General features: G+C 48.7%; 1 protein-coding gene across 1 annotated transcript in view; it reads left to right on the top strand.

Moving 5' to 3' along the window:
• Window positions 1-7,608: 7,608 nt before the first annotated feature.
• Window positions 7,609-23,483, top strand: part of LOC138798604 (uncharacterized) — a 28,986-nt gene continuing 13,111 nt past the window's right edge. Inside the window, exons 1-3 of the mRNA XM_069979129.1 lie at window positions 7,609-7,734; window positions 11,569-11,717; window positions 14,075-14,179. Coding sequence (XP_069835230.1) covers window positions 7,609-7,734; window positions 11,569-11,717; window positions 14,075-14,179 — 380 coding nt within the window. The remainder of the gene's footprint in view (window positions 7,735-11,568; window positions 11,718-14,074; window positions 14,180-23,483) is intronic.

Here is a 23,483-nt window from a genome sequence, read left to right on the forward strand (position 1 = left end):
CTGTAACACCACACAGCACACTGCATTCTCTACCTGTGACACCACACAGCACGCTGTATTCTCTTCCTGTAACACCACACAGCACGCTGTATTCTCTACCTGTAACACCACACAGCACACTGTATTCTCTACCTGTAACAGCACCCAGTACACTGTATTCTCTACCTGTAACACCCCACAGCACGCTGTATTCTCTACCTGTAACACCATACAGTACGCTGTATTCTCTACCTGTAACACCACACAGCACCCTGTATTCTCTACCTGTAACACCACACAGCACACTGTATTCTCTACCTGTAACACCACACAGCACACTGTATTCTCTACCTGTAACACCATACAGTACGCTGTATTCTGTACTTGTGACATCACACAGCACTGTATTCTCTACCTGTAACACTACACAGCACGCTGTATTCTCTACCTGTAACAACACACAGCACGCTGTATTCTCTACCTGTAACACCACACAGCACGCTGTATTCTCTACCTGTAACACCACACAGCACGCTGTATTCTCTACCTGTAACACCACACTGCACACTGTATTGTCTTCCTGTAACACCGCACAGCACGCTGTATTCTCTACCTGCAACACTACACAGCACACTGTATTCTCTACTTGTAACACCACACAGCGCGCTGTATTCTTTACCTGTAACACCACACAGCACGGTGTATTCTGTACCTGTAACACCACACAGCACGCTGTATTCTCTACCTGTAACACCACACAGCACACTGTATTCTCTACCTGTAACACCACACAGCACGCTGTATTCTCTACCTGTAACACTACACAGCACACTGTATTCTCTACCTGTAACACCACACAGCGCGCTGTATTCTCTACCTGTAACACTACACAGCACGCTGTATTCTCTACCTGTAACACCACACAGCACACTGTATTCTCTACCTGTAACACCACACAGCACACTGTACTCTCTACCTGTAACACCACACAGCACACTGTACTCTCTACCTGTAACACTACACAGCACGCTGTATTCTCTACCTGTAACACCACACATCACGCTGTATTCTCTACCTGTAACACTACACAGCACGCTGTATTCTTGTCACGGCCGCGGCAGCGTCCCGTGTTCCGGGACGCCGCCACGACCTCCTCCTTCCCCATGCAGCCGCCGGGGTCCTTGTGCAGGGACCCGGCGCTGCTGCTAGTTCGGCCCCTGGGGGCGCCTCACCTCTCCTCCGCTCCTGTCTCCGTCTGTGCCGGCCGGCGCGCGCGTCCCCGCCTCCTAGGGCGCGCGCGCCGGCTGTCTCAGATTTATAGGGCCAGCCTGCTCCTAATTGGTAGTTACACCCAATCACTTCCTATAAATCCCAGCCTCTACATGCTTCCCATAGCGTTTGGCCCAGCCCCCTGTTGTTCCTGACCTTAGTCCCTGTTCCTTGTTCCTGTCTCCAGTCCTTGTCCCTAGTCCTTGCCCGCTGCCTTCCCGTTGTTCCTGATTCCTATCCGCTACCTGGTCCCTAGTCCTTGTTCCAGGTTCCTGCTCCCCTGTTACACCACTGCTCCTGTGTTCAGCCTGTCACCTGCGGTTACGCCTACAGACCTCTGCCAGCACCATCTCCCGCCTACTGCTCCTGCCATGCCTCGCCTGCCGTCACTAGCAACCAAGCCAGGGGTAGCGACCTGGGGGTCGCCTGCCGCAGCAAGTCCATCCCGCCTTGCGGCGGGCTCTGGTGAAAACCAGCAGCCCCTTAGACTCCGCTCCCTGGTGAGGTTAGTGCCATCGCTGGTGACGGTCCAGTGGATCCACTACTCCAGGCGTTACAGTAGGCTCCAACCATGGATCCCGGCGAGGTGCCTGATATCCGTGACATAGCCCGAGTGGTCGCCCAACAGGCGCAACAAATCCAGCAACAGTCGCAGCAGATCCAGCAACTCACTGCCGCCTTACAGCAGCATACTACAGCCCAGCGCTCACCACCTCCTGCTGCTTTTTCTACACTTCGACTGGCTCTCCCAAGTAAATACTCTGGTGACTCCAAGTTGTGCAGAGGATTCCTGACCCAATGCACCATGCATATCGAACTTCTAAGCAGTCAGTTTGCCACCGAGCGCTCTAAAGTGGCTTTCATCATCAGCCTATTGGAAGGTAGAGCTCTGGCCTGGGCCACACCACTGTGGGACCGTGATGATCCTGTGGCTGCTAATCTCCGAATTTTCCTGGCCGAGTTCCGCTCTGTCTTTGAGGAACCTGCCCGTGCGTCTTCGGCTGAGACTGCTCTCCTCAACCTATCCCAAGGAACTTCCTCTGTTGGTGACTACGCCATCCAGTTCCGCACCCTGGCGGCAGAATTAGACTGGAATGAGGCCGCTCTAATAGCCACCTTCAAGAAGGGCCTGTCCAGTCGGGTGAGAGACGTGCTTTCCGCCCGAGACCTACCTCCCTCCCTGAACGAACTCATCCTACTGGCCACCAGGGTCGATACTCGTTTTTCTGAGAGAGAGGAGGAGGTCTGGCATGAACGGCGACTAGGCATGTCCCGTCGCCATCACCAGCTGGCGCCGGTCTTCCAGAATCCTGACGTTCCGGAGTCCCAGTCGACTCCTGAGATTCCTATGCAGGTGGAACGGGCTCACCTGACGCCTGATGAAAGAATTCGTCGTCTGGAGCTGAATCTCTGCCTCTACTGCGGTGGTTCGGATCACTTTCGGCTGAGATGTCCCCAACGTCCTCAAGCGTCCGGGAAACTCCAGCACCTAGGTCCGGTGGGAGAGGTCTCCCTGAGTGTGAATGCCACCGCTCCAAAGTTGTCAGTGCCAGTTTCCATCCAGACACACTCAGGACAAACTCTCCAGACTACTGCCTTTCTCAATTCTGGGTCAGCAGGCAATTTTATTGCAGCTACATTGGTCCAGAGATGGCGGCTACCCGTGACCCCACTAGCCAGACCCCTGACTATCTCCTCGGTCACGGGCGAGATTCTTACCGATCATGTGCACTACCAGACCGCACCTCTAGTCCTCCAGGTGGGCACTTCACATCTGGAAAAGATCTCCTTCTACGTCCTGCCCCATTCTTCTTCCACCATCCTCCTGGGACTCCCTTGGCTGCAATTACATGCCCCTAAGCTGGACTGGAGAACCGGGAAGATTCTCAGTTGGGGTCAGGACTGTTCCAACCAGTGTCTGAGGTCACCTCAGCCCAAGTACTCTATGTTGTCACCCGAGCCCGCCAAGCCTTTGTCCGGCCTACCGGCGGAATACCAAGATTTGCCTGATGCCTCCATCTGCAGGCAAGAAAGAGGGGGAGGCCAAAGGCGGGGGGTACTGTCACAGCCGCGGCGGCGTCCCGTGTTCCGGGACGCCGCGACCTCCTCCTGCCCCGTGCAGCCGCCGGGGTCCTTGTGCAGGGACCCGGCGGTGCTGCTAGTTCGGCCCCTAGGGACGCCTCACCTCTCCTCCGCTCCTGTCTCCGTCTGTGCCGGCCGGCGCGCGCATCCCCGCCTCCTAGGGCGCGCGCGCGCCGGCTGTCTCCGATTTAAAGGGCCAGTCCGCCCCTAATTGGTAGTTACACCCAATCACTTCCTATAAATCCCAGCGTGCCCTGTCCCTCGCGTTGGAGCCTCTACATGCTTCCCATAGCGTTTGGCCCAGCCCCCTGTTGTTCCTGACCTTAGTCCCTGTTCCTTGTTCCTGTCTCCAGTCCTTGTCCCTAGTCCTTGCCCGCTGCCTTCCCATTGTTCCTGATTCCTATCCGCTACCTGGTCCCTAGTCCTTGTTCCTGGTTCCTGCTCCCCTGTTACACCACTGCTCCTGTGTTCAGCCTGTCACCTGCGGTTACGCCTACAGACCTCTGCCAGCACCATCTCCCGCCTACTGCTCCTGCCACGCCTCGCCTGCCGTCACTAGCAACCAAGCCAGGGGTAGCGGCCTGGGGGTCGCCTGCCGCAGCAAGTCCATCCCGCCTTGCGGCGGGCTCTGGTGAAAACCAGCGGCCCCTTAGACTCCGCTCCGTGGTGAGGTTAGTGCCATCGCTGGTGACGGTCCAGTGGATCCACTACTCCAGGCGTTACAATTCTCTACCTGTAACAACACACAGCACGCTGTATTCTCTACCTGTAATGCTGATATTGGAATAAAGAAAATAACTTTTTGAATCTTTTTTCTTTTCATTTCCACGCACATATTTTGATCAAGCATCTTTTATCTTTGAAGTTGAGCCCCACAATAAGGACTTTATCCAATATTATCTTACATTGGATATACTGTTTATGCCTTGTTTTTTCTCCAGGTGGGATTTGCAGTGTCGGCTCTGATTCTCTGTTGTTTAGCATCATTTACTTGTGTTACTGCATCATTTTTGTGAATACACTGAAGTACTGCAATGACACTCCAACATGTGTGAACACAGCCCTAATTTCACTGCACACTTCTGCACAATCAGAGAAATCAGTTCAGCTTGCTGCTGGTTAGAGATGATGAATCATTTAGGGGATTGGGGGACTCAGCCAATCCTCCTGTGACATCACACCCTGCCCCCTGTCTGCATCACACACAATGTGAGACAGAGGCATGGAAGATTTGTCTCCTAAGGTGGGAGAGCAGTGCGAGCAGGACAGTGAATTGGCACAGAGGACAGTTTTCTTCACTTCCTGGATTTCAAACAGCTACCAGTGTGGCAGAACAGCACAGATACGGTAATACATTTTATAGACACATCTATATAACTCTTAATGTACTTTTAATAGAATTTTTTTTCCTTATGTGGAGTTCTCCTTTAAGCCTATTGGTGATAATTAAAGCTGTACGATTTCCAAATTATTTTAAAATATTGATAGTACAGTGGTGTCTTGGATTAAGAGCATAATTTGTTCTGGGACCGTGCTTGTAATCCAAATCACTCTTAAACCAAAGCAAATTTTCCCAAAAGAAATTATTGAAATGCAGACAATATGTCCCCCGCCTCCAAAATAATGATTTTTTATTCTGAATAACATGTGAAACACACACAAGGGCTGACAGAAACTGCAGGGAGCATGAAGGAGTGAGCAGGGCAGATGTGGGCACATACATGCAGCACTCTCTGTCTGGGGAGAGAGGGGTTACAGCTATGAAGAGATTACCTCCACAGTCCTGTCCCCTGATGCAAGCCCCAGCCTGAGGTGGATCTGCTATGATTTGGAAGGTGAGGAAGACTTCCTGAGCTAGGGTACAGAGCTGTAGGCCCCGCTATGCAGACCATGCCCCTCCCCCACTCACCCTCCCACCAAGTACAGGGAGCTCTTAAACCAAAGCAATGCTCTTAAACCAAGTTACAATTTTGAAAAACTGTGAGCTCTTCTTGCAAAATGCTCTTAATCCAAGTTACTCTTAAACCAAGGTACCACTGTAGATGGAAAATCACTGAAAATTTTTAAAATATATCTAATATAAAAACTTCTTTTAAACAACATGTTGTTTTCCAATGAAGCATTTTTTTTAAGGAGTGATCCAACTAGAATACTTATTTTCTTATACCCTGTTAGGGAATTTTGAGTTAAATGGTCACTGTTCTTTCATCCTTCCTCAATTTGACCTATGTGATTCCTAACATTTTCCTGTGTATCACCTCATTTATCAAAAATGACTCCTTACTCCAGAAAAGTAGCTCCAAAGTCTGGACTACTGAGTGTCTCCCTGGCCACTAGGTGGCTTTACTATGACACTTGGGTTTGTGTTTGTTTATGTTTTTATTCTCTTGATTCTCTGACTCCCTGACTTGTTTTTGGGCATGCCTTGTTTAGCGGCTTATCCATACCTGGCTGGTTGTTTGACTAGCTAGTTTATTAGTCATTATAGAGAACGTGGTCCAGTTCTGGGCTGCCACCGGGTTAGTACAGGGCTCAGGGCCGGACTGGAACTAAAAATTCAGTCCTGGCATTGGAGAGCACAAAGGTCAGTTCACTGTCTGGTTTATGTTAAAGAGGACCTGTCACTGTCCCGCTTCTTGAGTCGGTCCGGTGACGGAGATTTCAGCGCCCGAAGCCCAGCGCGCGCGCTCCTGGGATGAGTCCGATGCCCATAGAGAATGAATGGTGAGTCAGACGCTTTATTCATTCTCTATGAGAGTCTGACTCATCCCAGGAGCGTGATCAGGTAAGTATAGAGGGCTCTAGCAGGGGGGTCGGGAGCCTGTCACCCCAGCACGGGGGGTGACAGGTTCCCTTTAAACATGTTTAATGTTTTTTTACAAGAACATTGCTGGTTCAGTAGGATACACACAGATAATACCCTGATGTGAATATGCACAGTGTAACACCGAATTTTCCCTGTGAGAGTGCTTTAGATAAATTGAACACATTGGGGGGAATTTATCAAGGGCGGTGTATAAATATGCCAATCTAATATATAGCCCTGCTCCCATGCACTCCACCAGATTCACTAAGGCCTCATTTACATGCCCATAGTTCTGTCTACAATTGCGGATGAAACATAGGACCTATATGTACAAAGCCATGATCCCTGCCTCAAAAACAGGACAGGTCCTAGTGTGGACCCACAATTGCAGCACGGATCACTATCTTCTATGCAGTGTTCCATAATTTGCGAACCATTATGGATGCACATTCTGTCTGTAATTGTGGGTCCGCAATTAGGGGCCACACAACGGACGTGTGAATGGGGCCTAAGAGGAGCATGCTTCTAATCTGAGACTGCGCCGAAATCTACACCAGATCTGAAGCTGATAAATCAGGCACCCTGCTACGCCCCCCCTGCCTTCCCAAGAGGTTAGCAGGCTGTATGCTGGGGAATATGTGCAGATTTTTTTGCACAAAAATCTGTACCTTTTACCTGACGTATGCCAGACGCAATTTTGATACATTGCTCTATTACTGCCAGTTGATCCCTAAGGGTCCCAGGGGGCCACTTTTTGATTGACTTATTGTTATGGGGTACTCCTAACACGTAGGATGGGTGCAAAGCAGATAAAGTGTAACTTAACTTTGAGACGTCATAGAGACATATAAGAGAAGTTGTTATCAGTGGGGGTCTAGCTGCTGAGACTCCATCAATTATTAGAATGGAGGAGCAGCAGTGTTTCTGCATAGCAATGTACTTGTGGAAGAGAAAAAATCCAAGTGCACTCACCCGGTCCGGTAAAAATGCTTGCTTTATTCAATTCTTACGTTCATGTTGGTACAGTACAGGGTAGAGGGGAGAGGGACGCCAACACCTTCCACCAGGGATGACAGCTGTTTCACGCCTTGTAATCGGCGTTTCTTCAGAAAAATCTAGAAAATTATCTTAGTGGTGATTAAAATAAATAATAAATTAGAGAAAAAAAAACATTACACATTAAAAACAGGCATAATTTGCAATGTCCCAAAATAGTTCTAATATAAAATTGACATAAGAAATAGGCCCTACATATGAAAAAAAGATGCAAAAATGATTTGTATAACTGAGCTAGAGGAAAGTTTTTAGTCTTCACTTCCATATGTATCAAAAGAAAGAATGAAAAAGGTTAATGAGGGCTCCCTCTTGTGGCCGTAGAAATACTTAACACTGCCATTCATTGCCCATAGAAACGCAAACAAACAATGTGAACATCCAAAGCTTCATTTAGAAGCTTCTACATAATAACAGAAATGCTGAGAGCAAAAAAGAAGCTTAAGAAAAAAACTGTTAAAAAATCCACGAGCACTGAAACTACTGAAGTACCAAAGTCTGTGATCCACTTCACACGGATTCCCCCACCAGTTCCAGGTGAAAAGGTAAGAATCATTTCTTTAGATCCTGTTTTGGGTTAAATCCTTCCAGTCCATTATACTGTAGATTGCAAGGGTAGAAAATACTTTAAAAGAACATGGGTGATCAGATGCAAGAGTTTTTGTATTGTCAATATGGGATCCAATAATCCATTGGACCCATCAGAACCTTAGGCTTCATTCACGCATCATTATATTTTGGCACGTCCGCATATTTTTTTTTGCAGATGTTACTGAGGTAACGTCCGCACAAAATGCAGATCCCGTAGATTACTATTGCTGTGTCTGTGCCACACTCGGACATGTCCTTTTTCTTTCTTTTTTTCTTTTTTGGCAAACTTGTGAATAGGCACATAGAAAAAAATGAAGCTAAATTTGTCTATTAACTATAAGGCCAAATGTTCACATGGCGCAAGACACTGGCCGTTCCGTGACCCGTTTTTTTTTTTTGCGGTGATGCTAGGGATCCCGGCCAGAGTGTATACTATGGGGGAGATTTATGAAATGGTGTAAATGTACACCTGGTGTAAACTGCCCACAGCAACCAATCACAGCTCCTTTTATATTTTACCAGAGCTGAAAGCTGAGCTGTGATTGGTTGCTGTGGGCAGTTTACACCAGGTGTATATTTACACCCTTTCATAAATCTCCCCCTATGTGCATAGGCGGATTATAATGAGGGCAATCTGGGCTACTGTCCACCACTGCTCATGGCTGGATAATATCCTCCACCGGAATGCACCACACTAATTGATGCCGTCTAGTCTCCCTTTTGATTGCTAGCCCCTGATCTTCACAGCTACCACCCGCCTCCCAAATTGAGTAGTGGGCGTGTAGGACATCCGGGTCATGTGATGCACGCATGTCGCCAAGGGTCAGTTGCGGCAGTGTCAAGGTGTGCCTACCAAGGAGGACATGCCAGGGAGAATGAAAGGGGCACCCGGTAGAGATGTTGAAGCTGCTGGTGATGACAGTGGCTGGTGGTTAGCGGCACGGTTAATTGGGGGGGGGGGGGGGTAGCAGGGGGCCCACAATTTCTAAACTGCCTGGGGCCTGTGGTACCCTTAATGCGCCCCTGCCTATGTGTATACACTCAGGCCGGGATTCAAAGTTCTGTAGTAATCACGGCCGTTGTTGCAAATCGGCAAAAACGTCCTTATTTACTACGGAACTTACGCAGTGTGAACATAGCCTTATTCATCAACATCAACTGTGTTGTTATAACAACATATACAAGAAATGGACTCCCAATAAAGACAAAAAATACAAACATCTAAAGTATGCCTAAAACCATGTGCACATACTACAATAATATGTGGGGATGCCATAAACAGTACACTTTATATATAAAGGGTTAAAAGGGTGGAAATAGTGTGAGTGCAGTTTATAGCCATGTTTGCACGCTGTAATACAACGGCCGTTGTATTATGTCTTCCTTCAGCCAAAAATGCATTATTGGCCGTAGGAACATTATTTTACACCCATAGTTATCTGCTGGCCGTAAGAATGTGAATGAAAATTAATTAACTATTGACTTTCATGTACACTACAGCCAGCAGAACGGCCGCAGAGTGTGTGAACAGTGTGTGTCTTTTTTCTAGGGCCGTTGTTTGCGAACTGCGGTCGTAGAAAATAGAGGTTTATTATTTTATACAGCCGCAGTAAATAACAGCTGTAGTAAATGCACTGTGTGCTCAACAATGGCCGTTGTGCTATTGAAATCAATAGAAATCAATTCAGAAGCCTACAGCCACTGTGTTCAGTGACCACTACGGCCGTATTTTTCCGGATTTATTGCAGCGTGTGAACGTAGCTTATATGTAGACCAAAAAATAAAAAATATACATCAAATCATCAAACATCACAAGTAAAAAGAATTATGTGGATACCAGTGTGCGGCCTGTTTCCTGACAGAACCCATGTGGACAATGTGGGCATGCGACCATTAACAACAAACTTCTCCTCAAAGACATATATAAAAATATTGGCTAGACTGGGGAGTACTGATGAGCCCATAGAAACTCCATGAGTCAAGCCTGAAGTAATTTTTAGTTAACCCATGATCCAGAAGACCCATGAAAAAATTGATCATATTATCATCAAATTAAAAGTTTTTGTTCAATTGGTCTCTGATACAGGACATTCCCTCATCCTGGGGCATATTGGTGCATACACTTTGTACATAAAGAGTCACAGCCGGCTCCAGGTTGGGCAACAGAGATTAAGTGGGCCCCTTATCCATCCACTATGCACAATCATTTGAGAAAACCACTAACATACACAAACACACACTTACTGACACACACAAGAGTACATAAAACGTTTATTCTCACATCAAGGAAATATCCTGCATCAGAGAGAAAACGTGCAGGTTTTTCACAATGTCCTGCAAGAATAAGTCGAAATAAGGACTGCAGCAGCGACCCAGTAATGGACAGGAGGCCAACCAGAACGAAGTGACAGAGTCCACCGAATATTCTTCAGAGACCTATGGGGGGTATAGGAATGGCATGACATTGCAACCTACTGAAAAACATACCCCTTTTTTTAAGAAAAAGATGGAAAAGAAGGATATAACAGAAGAGTCAGGGGATGGATTAGGACAAAAAATTATGTATTTTTTGCATGAACACATCTGTGGAGAAAGTACAGTCTTTGGTGGTAACTAACCCTTAGGGGTCACAGACAGTTTTCATTTTTGCGTTTTCATTTTTTTTTTTCTCGAATATACAGAGATGGGACTAAAGAGGAATGTGACAAAAAAGACATAAAAAAGATGTTATGTCTCACACAAATGGTCAGCCCTCAGAATATCATCAAGGGCTCATTGTGACTAAAAATATGAGACAGCACCCTCTGGGTCAGACCCTGCACCTCTAATATTGTGACTTCAGCCTGTAAGACATATTCTGTACATCTAATAATGTGACTGCAGCCTGTGGGACAGGCCTTTTCTGGCTTACATGTTTATGTATCTAATAATGTGCCTGCAGTCTGTGAGACAGACCCTGTACCTCTGGGACTGCAGCCTGTGAGACAGACCCTGCACCTCTAATTTTGTGACTGAAACCTGTGAGACAGACTTGGCACCTCTAATAATGTGACTGCAGTGTGTGAGATAGAGCCTTTTCTGGTTATACATGTTTATGGAGACCAAATGAATTAAAGGAAAATGGCTGGAGTTGGTTGGAACATAGCATTCTACAAGGCTGCTAGATGTGGTCAGGGAGTTGCCTCCACTCCTGGTTCACAACATACAGATACCTAAGAAGCTCAGCTATGTTATCTACAACTACCACTATGGGCATGAGTCATTGTTGTCATGAAAACAGACTAAGAAGTTGAGGAGCTGAGTTTGGCTGGGTTCACACTACGTTTTTCCTATCCATTTTTTTCAAAAAACGGATGAAAAAAACTGATGCATTTGTGTGCATCCGTTTTAATTCGTTTTTCTATTGACTTTCATTATAAACAAAATGGATCAAAATGCATCCCTTTTTTAACGGACACAAAAATGAGGTTGAGTAAGTTTTTGTGTTCATTAAAAAAAAAAATAATTTTAAAAAAGGAATAAAAAAAAAAGATAGGAAAAACTTAGTGTGAACTCAACCTTTTTTTGTGTGAATATCTTAAAATTAGTAGGTCTTGGAGAACTACCTTTCAAAGTGTCTGCGTTACCTATATGCTAAATTTGGCGAACATTGTTCCAGTTGTTAAAGATCAGACAACAGATAAGAATGTGTAGATAGATAGCTAGAGAAATGCATTGTTAGCATAGACTATATGTAAGTATCCAATATCCAGAATACTGAAAATGGCAGTATTCTATACATTTTATAGCTACTAGCAGCTCTTGAAGAGTGGAAGAATGGAAGCCAAGAAGCTGATCTGTCTGATCTATCAAGTCAAGCCAGTGAAAGCGAAATGCTAGAGAGAAGAGGAAAAGACTTAAAACTCGTTTTTAAATGCCTTGATTCTGAGAATAAAGGGTAAGTTAAATTCTTTAGAATAAACATAAAGAATTAATCATTAATTGCTTTTATTAAAATGTATGACAGTAAAAACATTGATTACATTTATCATCTAACTCCACTTCAGTCTGAATAGTTTTTAGGGCAGCTTTAAAAAAAAATTAAAAAGATTCCCTCTGTCATTACCCATGGAAGCCTGGGGACTGTCTTCCATATCTATGGCTCTTTTTCCAGTAATAATTGCAGCTAAATATTAATTCTTTAACTCTTAGAGGACCGGAGCCAATAAAAATTTTTGCATTTTTTTTTCACCTAGAAACCCACATGAGCCCTTATTTTTTGCGCCACTAATTGTACTTTGCAATGACTGGCTGAATTTTTTCATAAAGTACACTGCTAAAGCAGTGTGTGGTGAAATTTAAAAAAAAAAACACATTGTTTTTACGCCGTTCACCCTGGGATAAAACTGACTTGTTATATATGTTCCTCAAATCGTTACGATTACAAGGATATATAACATGTATAACTTTTATATTATGTGACGGCTTGTAAAAAATTCAAACCATTGTTAACAAATATATGTTCCTTAAAATCGCTCCATTCCCAGGCTATAGCGCTTTTATCCTTTGGTCTATGGGGCTGTGTGAGGTGTCATTTTTTGCGCCATGATCTGTACTTTCTATCAGTACCTTGATTGCGCATATGCGACTTTTTGCAATTACAATTTTTCTGGATTTGATGCGCCCAAAAATGAGCAACTTTGCACTTTGGCATTTTTTTTGCGCTTACGCCATTTACCGTGCGAGATCAGGAATGTAATAAATTAATATTTTGGGTGATTACGCATGCAGCGATACAAAACATGTTTATTTACTCATTTATTTTTATTTATAACATGGGAAAAGGGGGGTGATTAAAACTTTTATTAGGGGAGGGGGCTTTTTATTAATAACACTTTTTTTTGTTACACTTATACTAGAAGCCCCCCTGGTGTTAGAGTTATTCCCCCTGGGTTTATGGTTATTCCCCCTGTAGGATTTCTAGTATAAGTACACTGATCTCTCATTGAGATTTATGCAGTATAGTTATGCTAAAAGCAATCAAGTGCCGAGCCGGGATCAGCAATATTACGGCGCAGACCCCGGCTGGTGCCGGACACGGGGATCGCTCCCCTGCAGCAACGTGGGGGGGGGGGGGCATATCCCCACTATACCAGGGAATGGCTGCAAGAAGTATTCAAATGCAGCTGTCAACTTTGACAGCTGCATCTGAATACTCAATTAGCGGGCACGGCGATCGGACCGTGCCAGCTAATAGCCGCGGTCCCGGACTACATGCGGCACCCGGGACTGGGGCGGTTCAAAGTCCCCTAGGCAACCGAGGACGTACGCCCAGGGTCATCCAGGGGTTAAAGACAAAGTCAATATTTGTTCTGCAGTTTAACCCCAACAACAACAAAAAATCAATTAGCATTTTTTGGGGGGGTTGAAAACACAAAGGCTATGTTCTCACTTAATATTTCTGTCTGTCTCTTTTTTCAACCAAAACCAGGAGGGGGTTGAAAACAGAAATTCTTTCAAATTATAAATCTTTCCATTATAATTTTGCCCTGTCAGTTTGTTATAGTTCGTTATATCAACATAGCCTTCCACGGCACACTGTGCAGTAAAAAAAAATATATATATATTAGGGATTGTCCGAACCTGCCGAGGTTCGGGTTCGTATGAACCCGAACGCTCGGCAGCAGATTCCCGCTGTCTGCCTGCTCCGTGGAGCGGGTGGATACAGCGGGAAGAAAGCCTGGAAAACTGGGATACAGCCTATGGCTATGGCTGTATTCCAGTTTTCCAGGCGGTCCTCCCGCTGGATCCGCCCGCTGCGCAGAGCGGGCAGACAGCGGGAATCATTACCGAGGGTTCGGGTTCGTATGAACCCGAACCGAACTTGGTTCGGACCATCTCCAATATATATATATATATATATATATATATATATATATATATATATATATATGCTTGTATATAGAAAGATAAGGGCACTCACCCATCTGCAGTGATGTGTGTATATATATATATATATATATATATATATATATATATATATAGCATTTTGGCATAAATTAGACTTTTTGATTGTTTTAATTAAATTTAAAGACACAACAACAAAAAATGTAATTGTGGCATTTGGGTTTTTATTATGGGGTTTTCTTTATATTTTTTTAAATTTCAAATCTTTTTTTCTACCTCTAGGACTTTACTACACAATAACTTGATTGCTTATAAATTTCAATGTAATACATCAATGATCTACTAGTATTCCCTGCCTATACCATTTTAAAGTATACACACAGATATACTCTTATATTCTTTTTCTAGATTTCTTAATAAAAATGAAGTGCAGAGCGCTCTGCAACTGCTTGGCTTTGTATTCGACAGTGAAGGGAAAGAATATGTGAGAAAACAGCTTGATTCTAATGAGGGGTAAGTCTAGTTCATAAGAATAATATAGAGCTCAGTCATTAACAGATGACATGCTTATTTTAAGCTTGACTGTGACCTTGAACCTTTAAAATTATCAAGTAAAATGAAAATTGGCGCAGAGCTGCAACAAGGATCTATGGAAAAGAATTTGGCGGCCACAGCTAATTGGGGCACTAACAGGAGGACTACTGCAGTTGGCTGTAAGACCTCTCTTAGGCCGGCCTGTGTCTCAGGTGTCTAAGGTGTCTGTGCAGTGCCGTACAAACCTTCAATGAATTTTCTTGGTTGGTTAGCTGATCACTGGTCTTTTTACATGGGTGAATCATCAGGAAAGAACATTCCTACCAACATTCATTTGGTCAATAATTGGCCTACGTAATAGGCCCCTAAGGTTTAATTTATGAAAAAATGGCCTCTTAAGTTTTCTTCTAGATGTTGCTATAGCCAAACTGCCATAATATCTTAGGCGAGTTTCATTTCTGCATTTCTACTGTCATAATACTGAAGGGAGAGTACGGTCAGGGAAAGGATGGGGTGGACGCAGATGGTGAACCTTGAACTTGTCCCACTGTCCCTGCCTACTTGCCTCAGACAGCCCTAGGTGACTGCGGGCAAGTGGGCGACAGTCTCTAACTTACAATAACATGAAAACATAAAGCACGGACAAGATAAACTTACATATAAGGAGTAGTCAACAGGCCGGAGTCAAACCAAACAGGCAGCTAAGTACAAAATCAGAATCCAAGCCAAGGCCAGGAAAGCCAGAAAAGAAAGCAGATAAAGATATCAAACACACTAAGCAAGCTAGTAAACTAGTCTAATAGCAAGCAAGGGTTAAATGGGTAGTTCAGAAAAAAAATACATTTTTTAAATCACACGGTCCCAGCATGTGCCAGAGATTTGTAATTTACTTCTATTAGAAAATATCCAGTCTTCCCGTACTTATTAGCTGCTGCATGTCCTGCAAGAAGTGGTATATTCTTTCCAGTCTGATATAGTGCTCTCTGCTGCAACCTCTGTCCATGTCAGGAACTGTCCAGAACAGCTGCAAATGCCCAAAGAAAACCTCTCCTGCTCTCTAGACTGGAAAGAATACCACTTTCTGTAGGGCATACAGCAGCTGATAAGTACTGGAAGACTGGAGGTTTTTTATTAGAAGTAAATTACAAATTTTGGGCACTTTCTGGCACCAGTTGGGTTAAAAGAAAAAACATTTTGGTGAACAACCTCTTCAATAGACTAAGGAAAAGTTATATAGGAGGTCAGGGGTCTGGTCCAGAACGTGACTGGACCAGCCCCCTGATCTCCAACCATAGACACCTGTCACAAAAAACACTGACTGGCATGGAGAGCTGCCAGTTAACACCATTCACAGAAGGAGATTCAAATTTCCCACTTAGTGACATGAACCTGCGGTGTCCCTGGTTGTCAGGGATGCCGTCGGGCATCTGTGACATCACCTGGCAAGCGGCACTGGAGCTGTAAAAAGGGACGTGCCTCTGCAGTGAGCCGCTGCCAAAGCAAGTCCCTATGAGTCTGTGACGGTGCTTCGACGCCATGGAAGATGTCGCTGGAGCAGGTAAGTTCCTAACATCTACATTTTAAAATTCATATTATATTTGTAAAACTTGGCCTTTCTATAGTTGTACTGACTTAAAGTGACACTGTCACCCCCTTTTTGCTTTATGACTTGTCTACACAGGTGTAAAGGGGACATTTTGCAGTTTCCATACCTTATTGTATATCATACATCAAGGTGCTTGTTCCAGTAAAAAGTGATCTTTTATCATCTGCGGATTGTGCTACCTTGGTGGGCCTTCATGGGCGCAGCACCACTTAGCCCCGCCCACATCAACACCATATGCCCCGCCACTCTGTGACATCATCAGCAAATAGGCCCCCATCAGCATCCATTGGTATGGGCTGACCTAGAGGGGGTCCTTTAGACCTTTAGGCCGGCCCCTTTCCAAGGCTGCCAGAGGGGCGGTGCCTATGCACAGATTATGTCAAGGAGGGGCAGGGCCTATGGTGGTGATGTGGGCGGGGCTAAGTGGCACTGTGGCTGTGAAGCCCCACCTAGGTGGCAGAATCCACAGGTGATAAAAGATCACTTTTTACAGGAACAAGCACCATGATGTATCATATAAAATAAGGTTTTAAAACTGCAAAATGTACCCTTTACACCTGGGTAGAGAAATCATAATGCAAAAAGGGGGCGACAGTGTCACTTTAAACTTCGGTCTCAACAGAACTCTATTGTGATCTAAGTTCAGTTTAAGAGACCTGTGGGGAACTGAGACATTGCAGATGGGCAGGCCTGTATTTAGAGTTCATGCTGCCCTAGGCACCTTGCTTGCTGTGGCGCCCCCCCCCCCCCCCCCGGCACTGGCTGGTTACATGCATGGTATATACCCTGGCACTTGGGTGTCGCTCTGCTTGATGCCCGCTGTTCTCATCAAACAGACGTGATGGAGGAAGGAAGGAGGCCGGGGACGTCTTAGTTCGGGGGCCGCTTCTGTCCAGTGTGGGACTGGGGCACCTGGGGCCCACCAATATAGAACCAGTGAGACACGACATGCTGACCCCGCTCCTTTCCTGAATTCATCTGTATCTGTGACAAATCCCTACATTTATACAGCTCTCCGGCTATGCTGGGAGTTGTAGTCTCTGAGAGGACAACCCTGTAATAAATCACTGTGTGCTGAGACTCCTGGAGGCTGCAATCTGTGGGTGACAACCATCAGCCCTGAAGGTCCAGCAATACATCTGTCTACGCTGTACTACAACTCCCAGCATATCCTGAGGGCTGAAGACTGTCAGTACATGCTGGGAGTTCTAGTTCCTGTAGCTGTTGTAGTTGGGTCCTAGGTGCATCATACACTGTAAGCTTTGTGGGAGATCAGAATACAGAGATCTGTGGGGGCTCAGTGCAGGGAAGTGACCCCAGAATATCACTAATATGGTAGGGGGAGATGTTTTTGTTCTATCCCCTATTAGTGATGTTCTGGGGTCACTTCCCTGCACTGAACCCCCACAGATCTATGTATTCTTATATGCCACAAAGCATCCAGTGTATAGGACCCAACTACAACAGCTGCAGGCACTACAACTCCCAGCATATGCTGAGGGCTGCAGACTGTCGGTACATGCTGGGAGTTGTAGTGCCTGCAGCTGTTGTAGTTGGGTCCTAGGTGCATTATACACTGGATGCTGTGTGGCATATAATAATACAGAGATCTGTGGGGGCTCAGTGCAGGGAAGTGACCCCAGAATATCACTAATATGGATAGGGGGGAGATGTTTTTGTTCTATCCCCTATTAGTGATGTTCTGGGGTGACTTCCCTGCACTGAGCCCCCACTGATCTATATATTCTTATATGCCACCTAGGGCCCAACTACAACAGCTGCAGGCACTACAACTCCCAGCATGTACTGACAGTCTGCAGCCCTCAGCATATGCTGGGAGTTGTAGTGCCTGCAGCTGTTGTAGTTTGATTCTAGTTTAAAAGTTTGTGCTAGTGTACTGTAGTGTACGCGGGGCTGTGTCAGTACACTACCGCAAACCATACACTGACCCATTTAGACCCCAATGGTACACAGGCTCTGCACACTATAGAAGTGTTTACAGTGCAGTTACTAATGACTCACAGGTGACGTCTTCTCCCATTGCCGTTGCTCACTTTTTGCTTTCTTCTCCATCTGGCGCAACCATCATGAAGACTTCTCTGACCACAACTCATCTGCAGGCGGGCAGCTGGGGGTGACTGGGGAAGGGAGGCAGCTGGGGGGGACTGGGGAAGGGAGGCAGCTGGGGGGGACTGGGGAAGGGAGGCAGCTGGGGGTGACTGGGGAAGGGAGGCAGCTGGGGGTGACTGGGGAAGGGAGGCAGCTGGGGGTGACTGGGGAAGGGAGGCAGCTGGGGGTGACTGGGGAAGGGAGGCAGCTGGGGGGGCTGAGTAAGGGAGGCAGCTGGGGGTGACTGGGGAAGGGAGGCAGCTGGGGTGACTGGGGAAGGGAGGCAGCTGGGGGTGACTGGGGAAGGGAGGCAGCTGGGGGTGACTGGGGAAGGGAGGCAGCTGGGGGGGCTGAGTAAGGGAGGCAGCTGGGGGTGACTGGGGAAGGGAGGCAGCTGGGGGTGACTGGGGAAGGGAGGCAGCTGGGGGTGACTGGGGAAGGGAGGCAGCTGGGGGTGACTGGGGAAGGGAGGCAGCTGGGGGTGACTGGGGAAGGGAGGCAGCTGGGGGTGACTGGGGAAGGGAGGCAGCTGGGGGTGACTGGGGAAGGGAGGCAGCTGGGGGGGCTGAGTAAGGGAGGCAGCTGGGGGTGACTGGGGAAGGGAGGCAGCTGGGGTTGACTGGGGAAGGGAGGCAGCTGGGGTGACTGGGGAAGGGAGGCAGCTGGGGGGGGCTGAGGAAGGGAGGCAGCTGGGGGTGACTGGAGAAGGGAGGCAGCTGGGGGTGACTGGGGAAAGGAGGCAGCTGGGGGTGACTGGGGAAGGGAGGCAGCTGGGGGGGCTGAGGAAGGGAGGCAGCTGGGGGTGACTGGGGAAGGGAGGCAGCTGGGGGTGACTGGGGAAGGGAGGCAGCTGGGGGTGACTGGGGAAGGGAGGCAGCTGGGGGTGACTGGGGAAGGGAGGCAGCTGGGGGGGCTGAGGAAGGGAGGCAGCTGGGGGTGACTGGGGAAGGGAGGCAGCTGGGGGTGACTGGGGAAGGGAGGCAGCTGGGGGTGACTGGGGAAGGGAGGCAGCTGAGGGGGGCTGGGGAAGGGAGGCAGCTGGGGTGACAGGGGAAGGGAGGCAGCTGGGGGGGGCTGAGGAAGGGAGGCAGCTGGGGGGGCTGAGGAAGGAAGGCAGCTGGGGGGGACTGGGGAAGGGAGGCAGCTGGGGGGGCTGAGGAAGGGAGGCAGCTGGGGGGGCTGAGGAAGGGAGGCAGCTGGGGGTGACAGGGGAAGGGAGGCAGCTGGGGGGGGCTGAGGAAGGGAGGCAGCTGGGGGGGCTGAGGAAGGGAGGCAGCTGGGGGGGCTGAGGAAGGGAGGCAGCTGGGGGGGCTGAGGAAGGAAGGCAGCTGGGGGGGGGGACTGGGGAAGGGAGGCAGCTGGGGGAGACAGGGGGAAGAGCTGGGGTGACAGGGGGGAGCAGCTGGGGTGACGGAAAGGGGAGCAGCTGGGGGTGGCAGGGGCAGGGCGAGAATCTGGGGAGGCAGGGGGAGCATCTGAGGGTGCAGGGGGAGCCGCTGGGGTGGCAGGGAGAGGATGGGGGCAGCTGGGGTGGCAGGGGAGAAGCTGGGGGGACAAGGGGAGAAGAGGGAGCAACTGGGAAGCAGAGGAGCAGCTGGGGCACAGGCAGGGGGAGCAGATGGGGGCAGGGGGAGCAGATGGGGGGCACAGGCAAAGGGGGCAGATGAGGGCAGGGGGGGCAGATGGGGGGCACAGGCAAAGGGGGCAGATGAGGGCAGGGGGAGCAGATGGGAGGCACAGGCAAAGGGGGCAGATGGGGGCAGGGGGAGCAGATGGGGGGCACAGGCAGGGGGAGCAGATGGGGGCAGGGGGAGCAGATGGGGGGCACAGGCAGGGGGAGCAGATGGGGGCAGGGGGAGCAGATGGGGGCAGGGGGGCACAGGCAGGGGGAGCAGATGGGGGCAGGGGGAGCAGATGGGGTGGCAGGGAGAGGATGGGGCAGCTGGGGTGGCAGGGGAGAAGCTGGGGGGACAAGGGGAGAAGAGGGAGCAACTGGGAAGCAGAGGAGCAGCTGGGGCACAGGCAGGGGGAGCAGATGGGGGCTGGGGGAGCAGATGGGGGGCACAGGCAAAGGGGGCAGATGAGGGCAGGGGGGGAAGATGGGGGGCACAGGCAAAGGGGGCAGATGAGGGCGGGGGAGCAGATGGGGGGCACAGGCAGGGGGAGCAGATTGGGGCAGGGGGAGCAGATGGGGGGCACAGGCAGGGGGAGCAGATGGGGGCACAGGCAGGGGGAGCAGATGGGGGCAGGGGGAGCAGATGGGGGGCACAGGCAGGGGGAGCAGATGGGGGCACAAGCAGGGGGAGCAGATGGGGGCACAGGCAGGGGGAGGAGCTGTGGGGGGGAAGAGGGAACAGCCGGGGGCAGAGGCAGACCGGTCAGGTCCCCCCAAAGCAGCTTCGTGGCGTCCGGGGTGAGCTCCTTCCGGCACACGCTGCTTCTATCTCAGGCCGGCAGCTCACCCCTGCAGCCCCGCAGTGCCCGAACTTCTTCCTGCTGCAGCGCTCGTGACATCATCGCGCCGAGCAGGAAGAAGTTCGGGCACTGCGGGGCTGCACGGGTGAGCTGCCGGCCTGAGATAGAAGCAGCGTGTGCCGGAAGGAGCTCACCCGGATGCCCCGGGGCTGCACAACGGTGGCGGCAGCGGCGGTTTCGCACGCCCCCCCCCCCCCCCCCGCCCGGACAAGGCACCAGCGGTCCGGTACGTAGGGCGGCGGGGGTTAAAAATATTTTTTTTATAAAAAAAAATATATTTTGATCCCTGTAAGTGCCGCCCCCTGCAGGGCGCCGCCCTAGGCACCGGACCACGGGTGCCTAGTGGCAAATACGGCCCTGCAGATGGGCAGTTTTGAAGTCATTTAGGGTATATTCACACGGGCGGGCTCGCAGCGAGATTCTCGCTGCGAGCCCGACAGGTCCTGTCAGTTCCCATAAACTACATACTTGCTGCGGTCTAAACGACCGCAGCGAGTATGTAATTATACCGCCCTTAACCCCTTCTGCCCCCGCTGTAAGCAGCATACATTACCTGTCCTCGCTGCACGGGTCCGGCGTCCTGCTCTCCCGTCCGGCCAATTAGTGTGTTGCCCAGCCGCAGCCACTGATTGGCCGGGCGGGAGAGCAGGACGCCGGACCCGTGCAGCAAGGACAGGTAATGTATGCTGCTTACAGCGGGGGAGCTGGCGGGAGTAGAAGGGGTTAAGTGCGGTATAATTACATACTCGCTGCGGTCGTTTAGACCGCAGCAAGTATGTAGTTTATGGGAACTGACAGGACCTGCCGGGCTCGCAGCGAGAATCTCGCTGCGAGCCCGCCCGTGTGAATATACCCTTAAAGTTTTTAAGACATATCATAGGTATTGTCAACTTCTACCATTTGGTCCCAATTATCCAAACCCATAAATACCACACTACACATGAATGAAACTGTAGCTTTCAGAAGACTCCCTCCAGCTAGAAGGCACCTGTATCTACAACTGTGTAATACCTCTTATACTAGCCTACTGTACATATCTGAATGCCTATGCCATAGCATTTACATGCAATAAAAGAATGCCAGGTGTCCTATCTAACCACAGCCTGTAATGTTCCCCAAAATAAAAATTAGTTACCTATCATTCAAACTAAACATAGCGCATGCAGAGCAAGTTATGTCATTACCTAACAACTGTGCTGGGTTTCTGTACCCTAATAAACCCACAACCTGAGAATCACCCTACCCCCTTCTCCTTACTGGGTCTGTGCAGGATGCAGCAATCCCTGGCATTGCATCTTCTTTTTCTATAATTTGCGCTAGCACAGCCTAAATAGCCTCACTGGATATATTTTACCAGACCTGGTGGGATATAGATTGTTCTCCAAGGTCTGATGCTGCAAAATCGCTCCAGCATCACCTCTACCAGCCCATTGTATCATCTGCATGACCTCTAGCCTGTCACCTTTCCTCCAAACGCTATCGTGACAGCCTCTCCCATCACAGCCTCTCACTATTCCACCTCAGAATTTGGTCTTCAATTGAACATTCTAAGCGCCAGTTCACACTGAGTAAAACTGGCAATATTCTCGGAGTCCCGCCAGCCTCCGTGTCATACAGGCTGTCTATCGGAGGGCTCGCGCCTCCTCTCTCCGCTCGGAAGAATTGACATGTTTTCCGCCAGTTTTACTCCGTCTGAACTGGCTCTAAATAAGGAATTATAGCACAGGCTTCCCACAACCCACCGAGGTAAGCAGCTAAACTGTTGGTATCAGGCTCAACATCCTCATGTAAATGACTGTGCTACTAACACTGCTGTTTAAAGGGGTTATCCAGTGTTAGAAAAAAATGGCCACTTTCTTTCAGAGACAGCAGGACTCGTCTTGTCTTGTGTTTGGGTGCAGGTTTTGCAACTCAGTTCCATTGATGTGAATGGAGCTTAATTGCAAACCACACCTGAACTGGAGACAAGAGTGGTGTTGTTTCTAGAAGAAAGTGGCCATGTTTTTTTAACGCTGCATAACCCCTTTAAATGAGAAAATAGCCCTTCCCCCATGCAATCATAGAAAGATTATTGGAGATTGAGTAGGGTTGTCCACAACCATAAGGGATTAGATGCAGTCAGGTCCAGCATTGTTTATTTCATGTTTATTTACATGGGAACACAAACTTTAACATGCCCTGACCACAGTTTCCTTCTTATTCTTGCAAATCCAAACATGTTGTTATAGTTTACAATATCACCATGTTGCACACGTTTTAATTTGACCCTGGTGGACAAGAAGGAGTTAATCACTATGAGCAGTGCTGATGTGGGTCTGTTAATATCCAGCAACTCCTACAGAAACCTGGCAATCACATGATCACCAGGATGGGAAGCAGGAAGCCTTATGGCTTTTTACAAAGACGTTGAAGAACATCCTTACAGAGACACTTGCAGACTAACCGATGTTGAAATCATTTGGTAATTCACAGGGGTGGTCTTGGCATTTCTGGGGCCCAAAGCGAAGTTATGTCTGGGCCCCCCCTCGACATGCACTCCACAACAATAGACCGCTGTATGCTGCCCCCAGTAGTATATACCCCTTGTGCGCAGCCGCCAGTAGTATATACCCCTTGTGTGCTTCCCCTCAGTAGTATATACTCCTTGTGTGCTTCCCCCAGTAGTGTATAGGCGCCTGTGTGTTCCCCTAGTCACTGTATATATAGCCCCCCCGTGTGCTCCCCCAAAAGTATATAGACCCCCTGTGTGCTGTCCCAGTTGTATATAAACTCCCCGTGTGCTGCCCCCAGTCATATATACCCTGTGTGCTGCCCCCAGTTGCATATACCCCCTGTGTGCTCCCCCACTAGTATATAGCCCCCGTGTGTGCTCCCCCACTTGGATATAGACCCCTGTGTGCTCCTCCAGTAGTATATAAACTCCCTGTGTGGTTCCCCCAGTAGTATATAGACCCCCTGTGTGCTCCACCAGTATTATATATACCTGTGTGCTCCCCCAGTAGTATATAGACCACTATGTGCTCCTCCAGCAGTATATAGACCCCTTGTGTGCTGCCCCCAGTTATATATAGACCCCGTGTGCTCCCCCAGTTA

The sequence above is a fragment of the Dendropsophus ebraccatus genome, chromosome 8, assembly GCF_027789765.1.
Source record: "Dendropsophus ebraccatus isolate aDenEbr1 chromosome 8, aDenEbr1.pat, whole genome shotgun sequence".
Taxonomy (NCBI): Eukaryota; Metazoa; Chordata; class Amphibia; order Anura; family Hylidae; genus Dendropsophus; species Dendropsophus ebraccatus.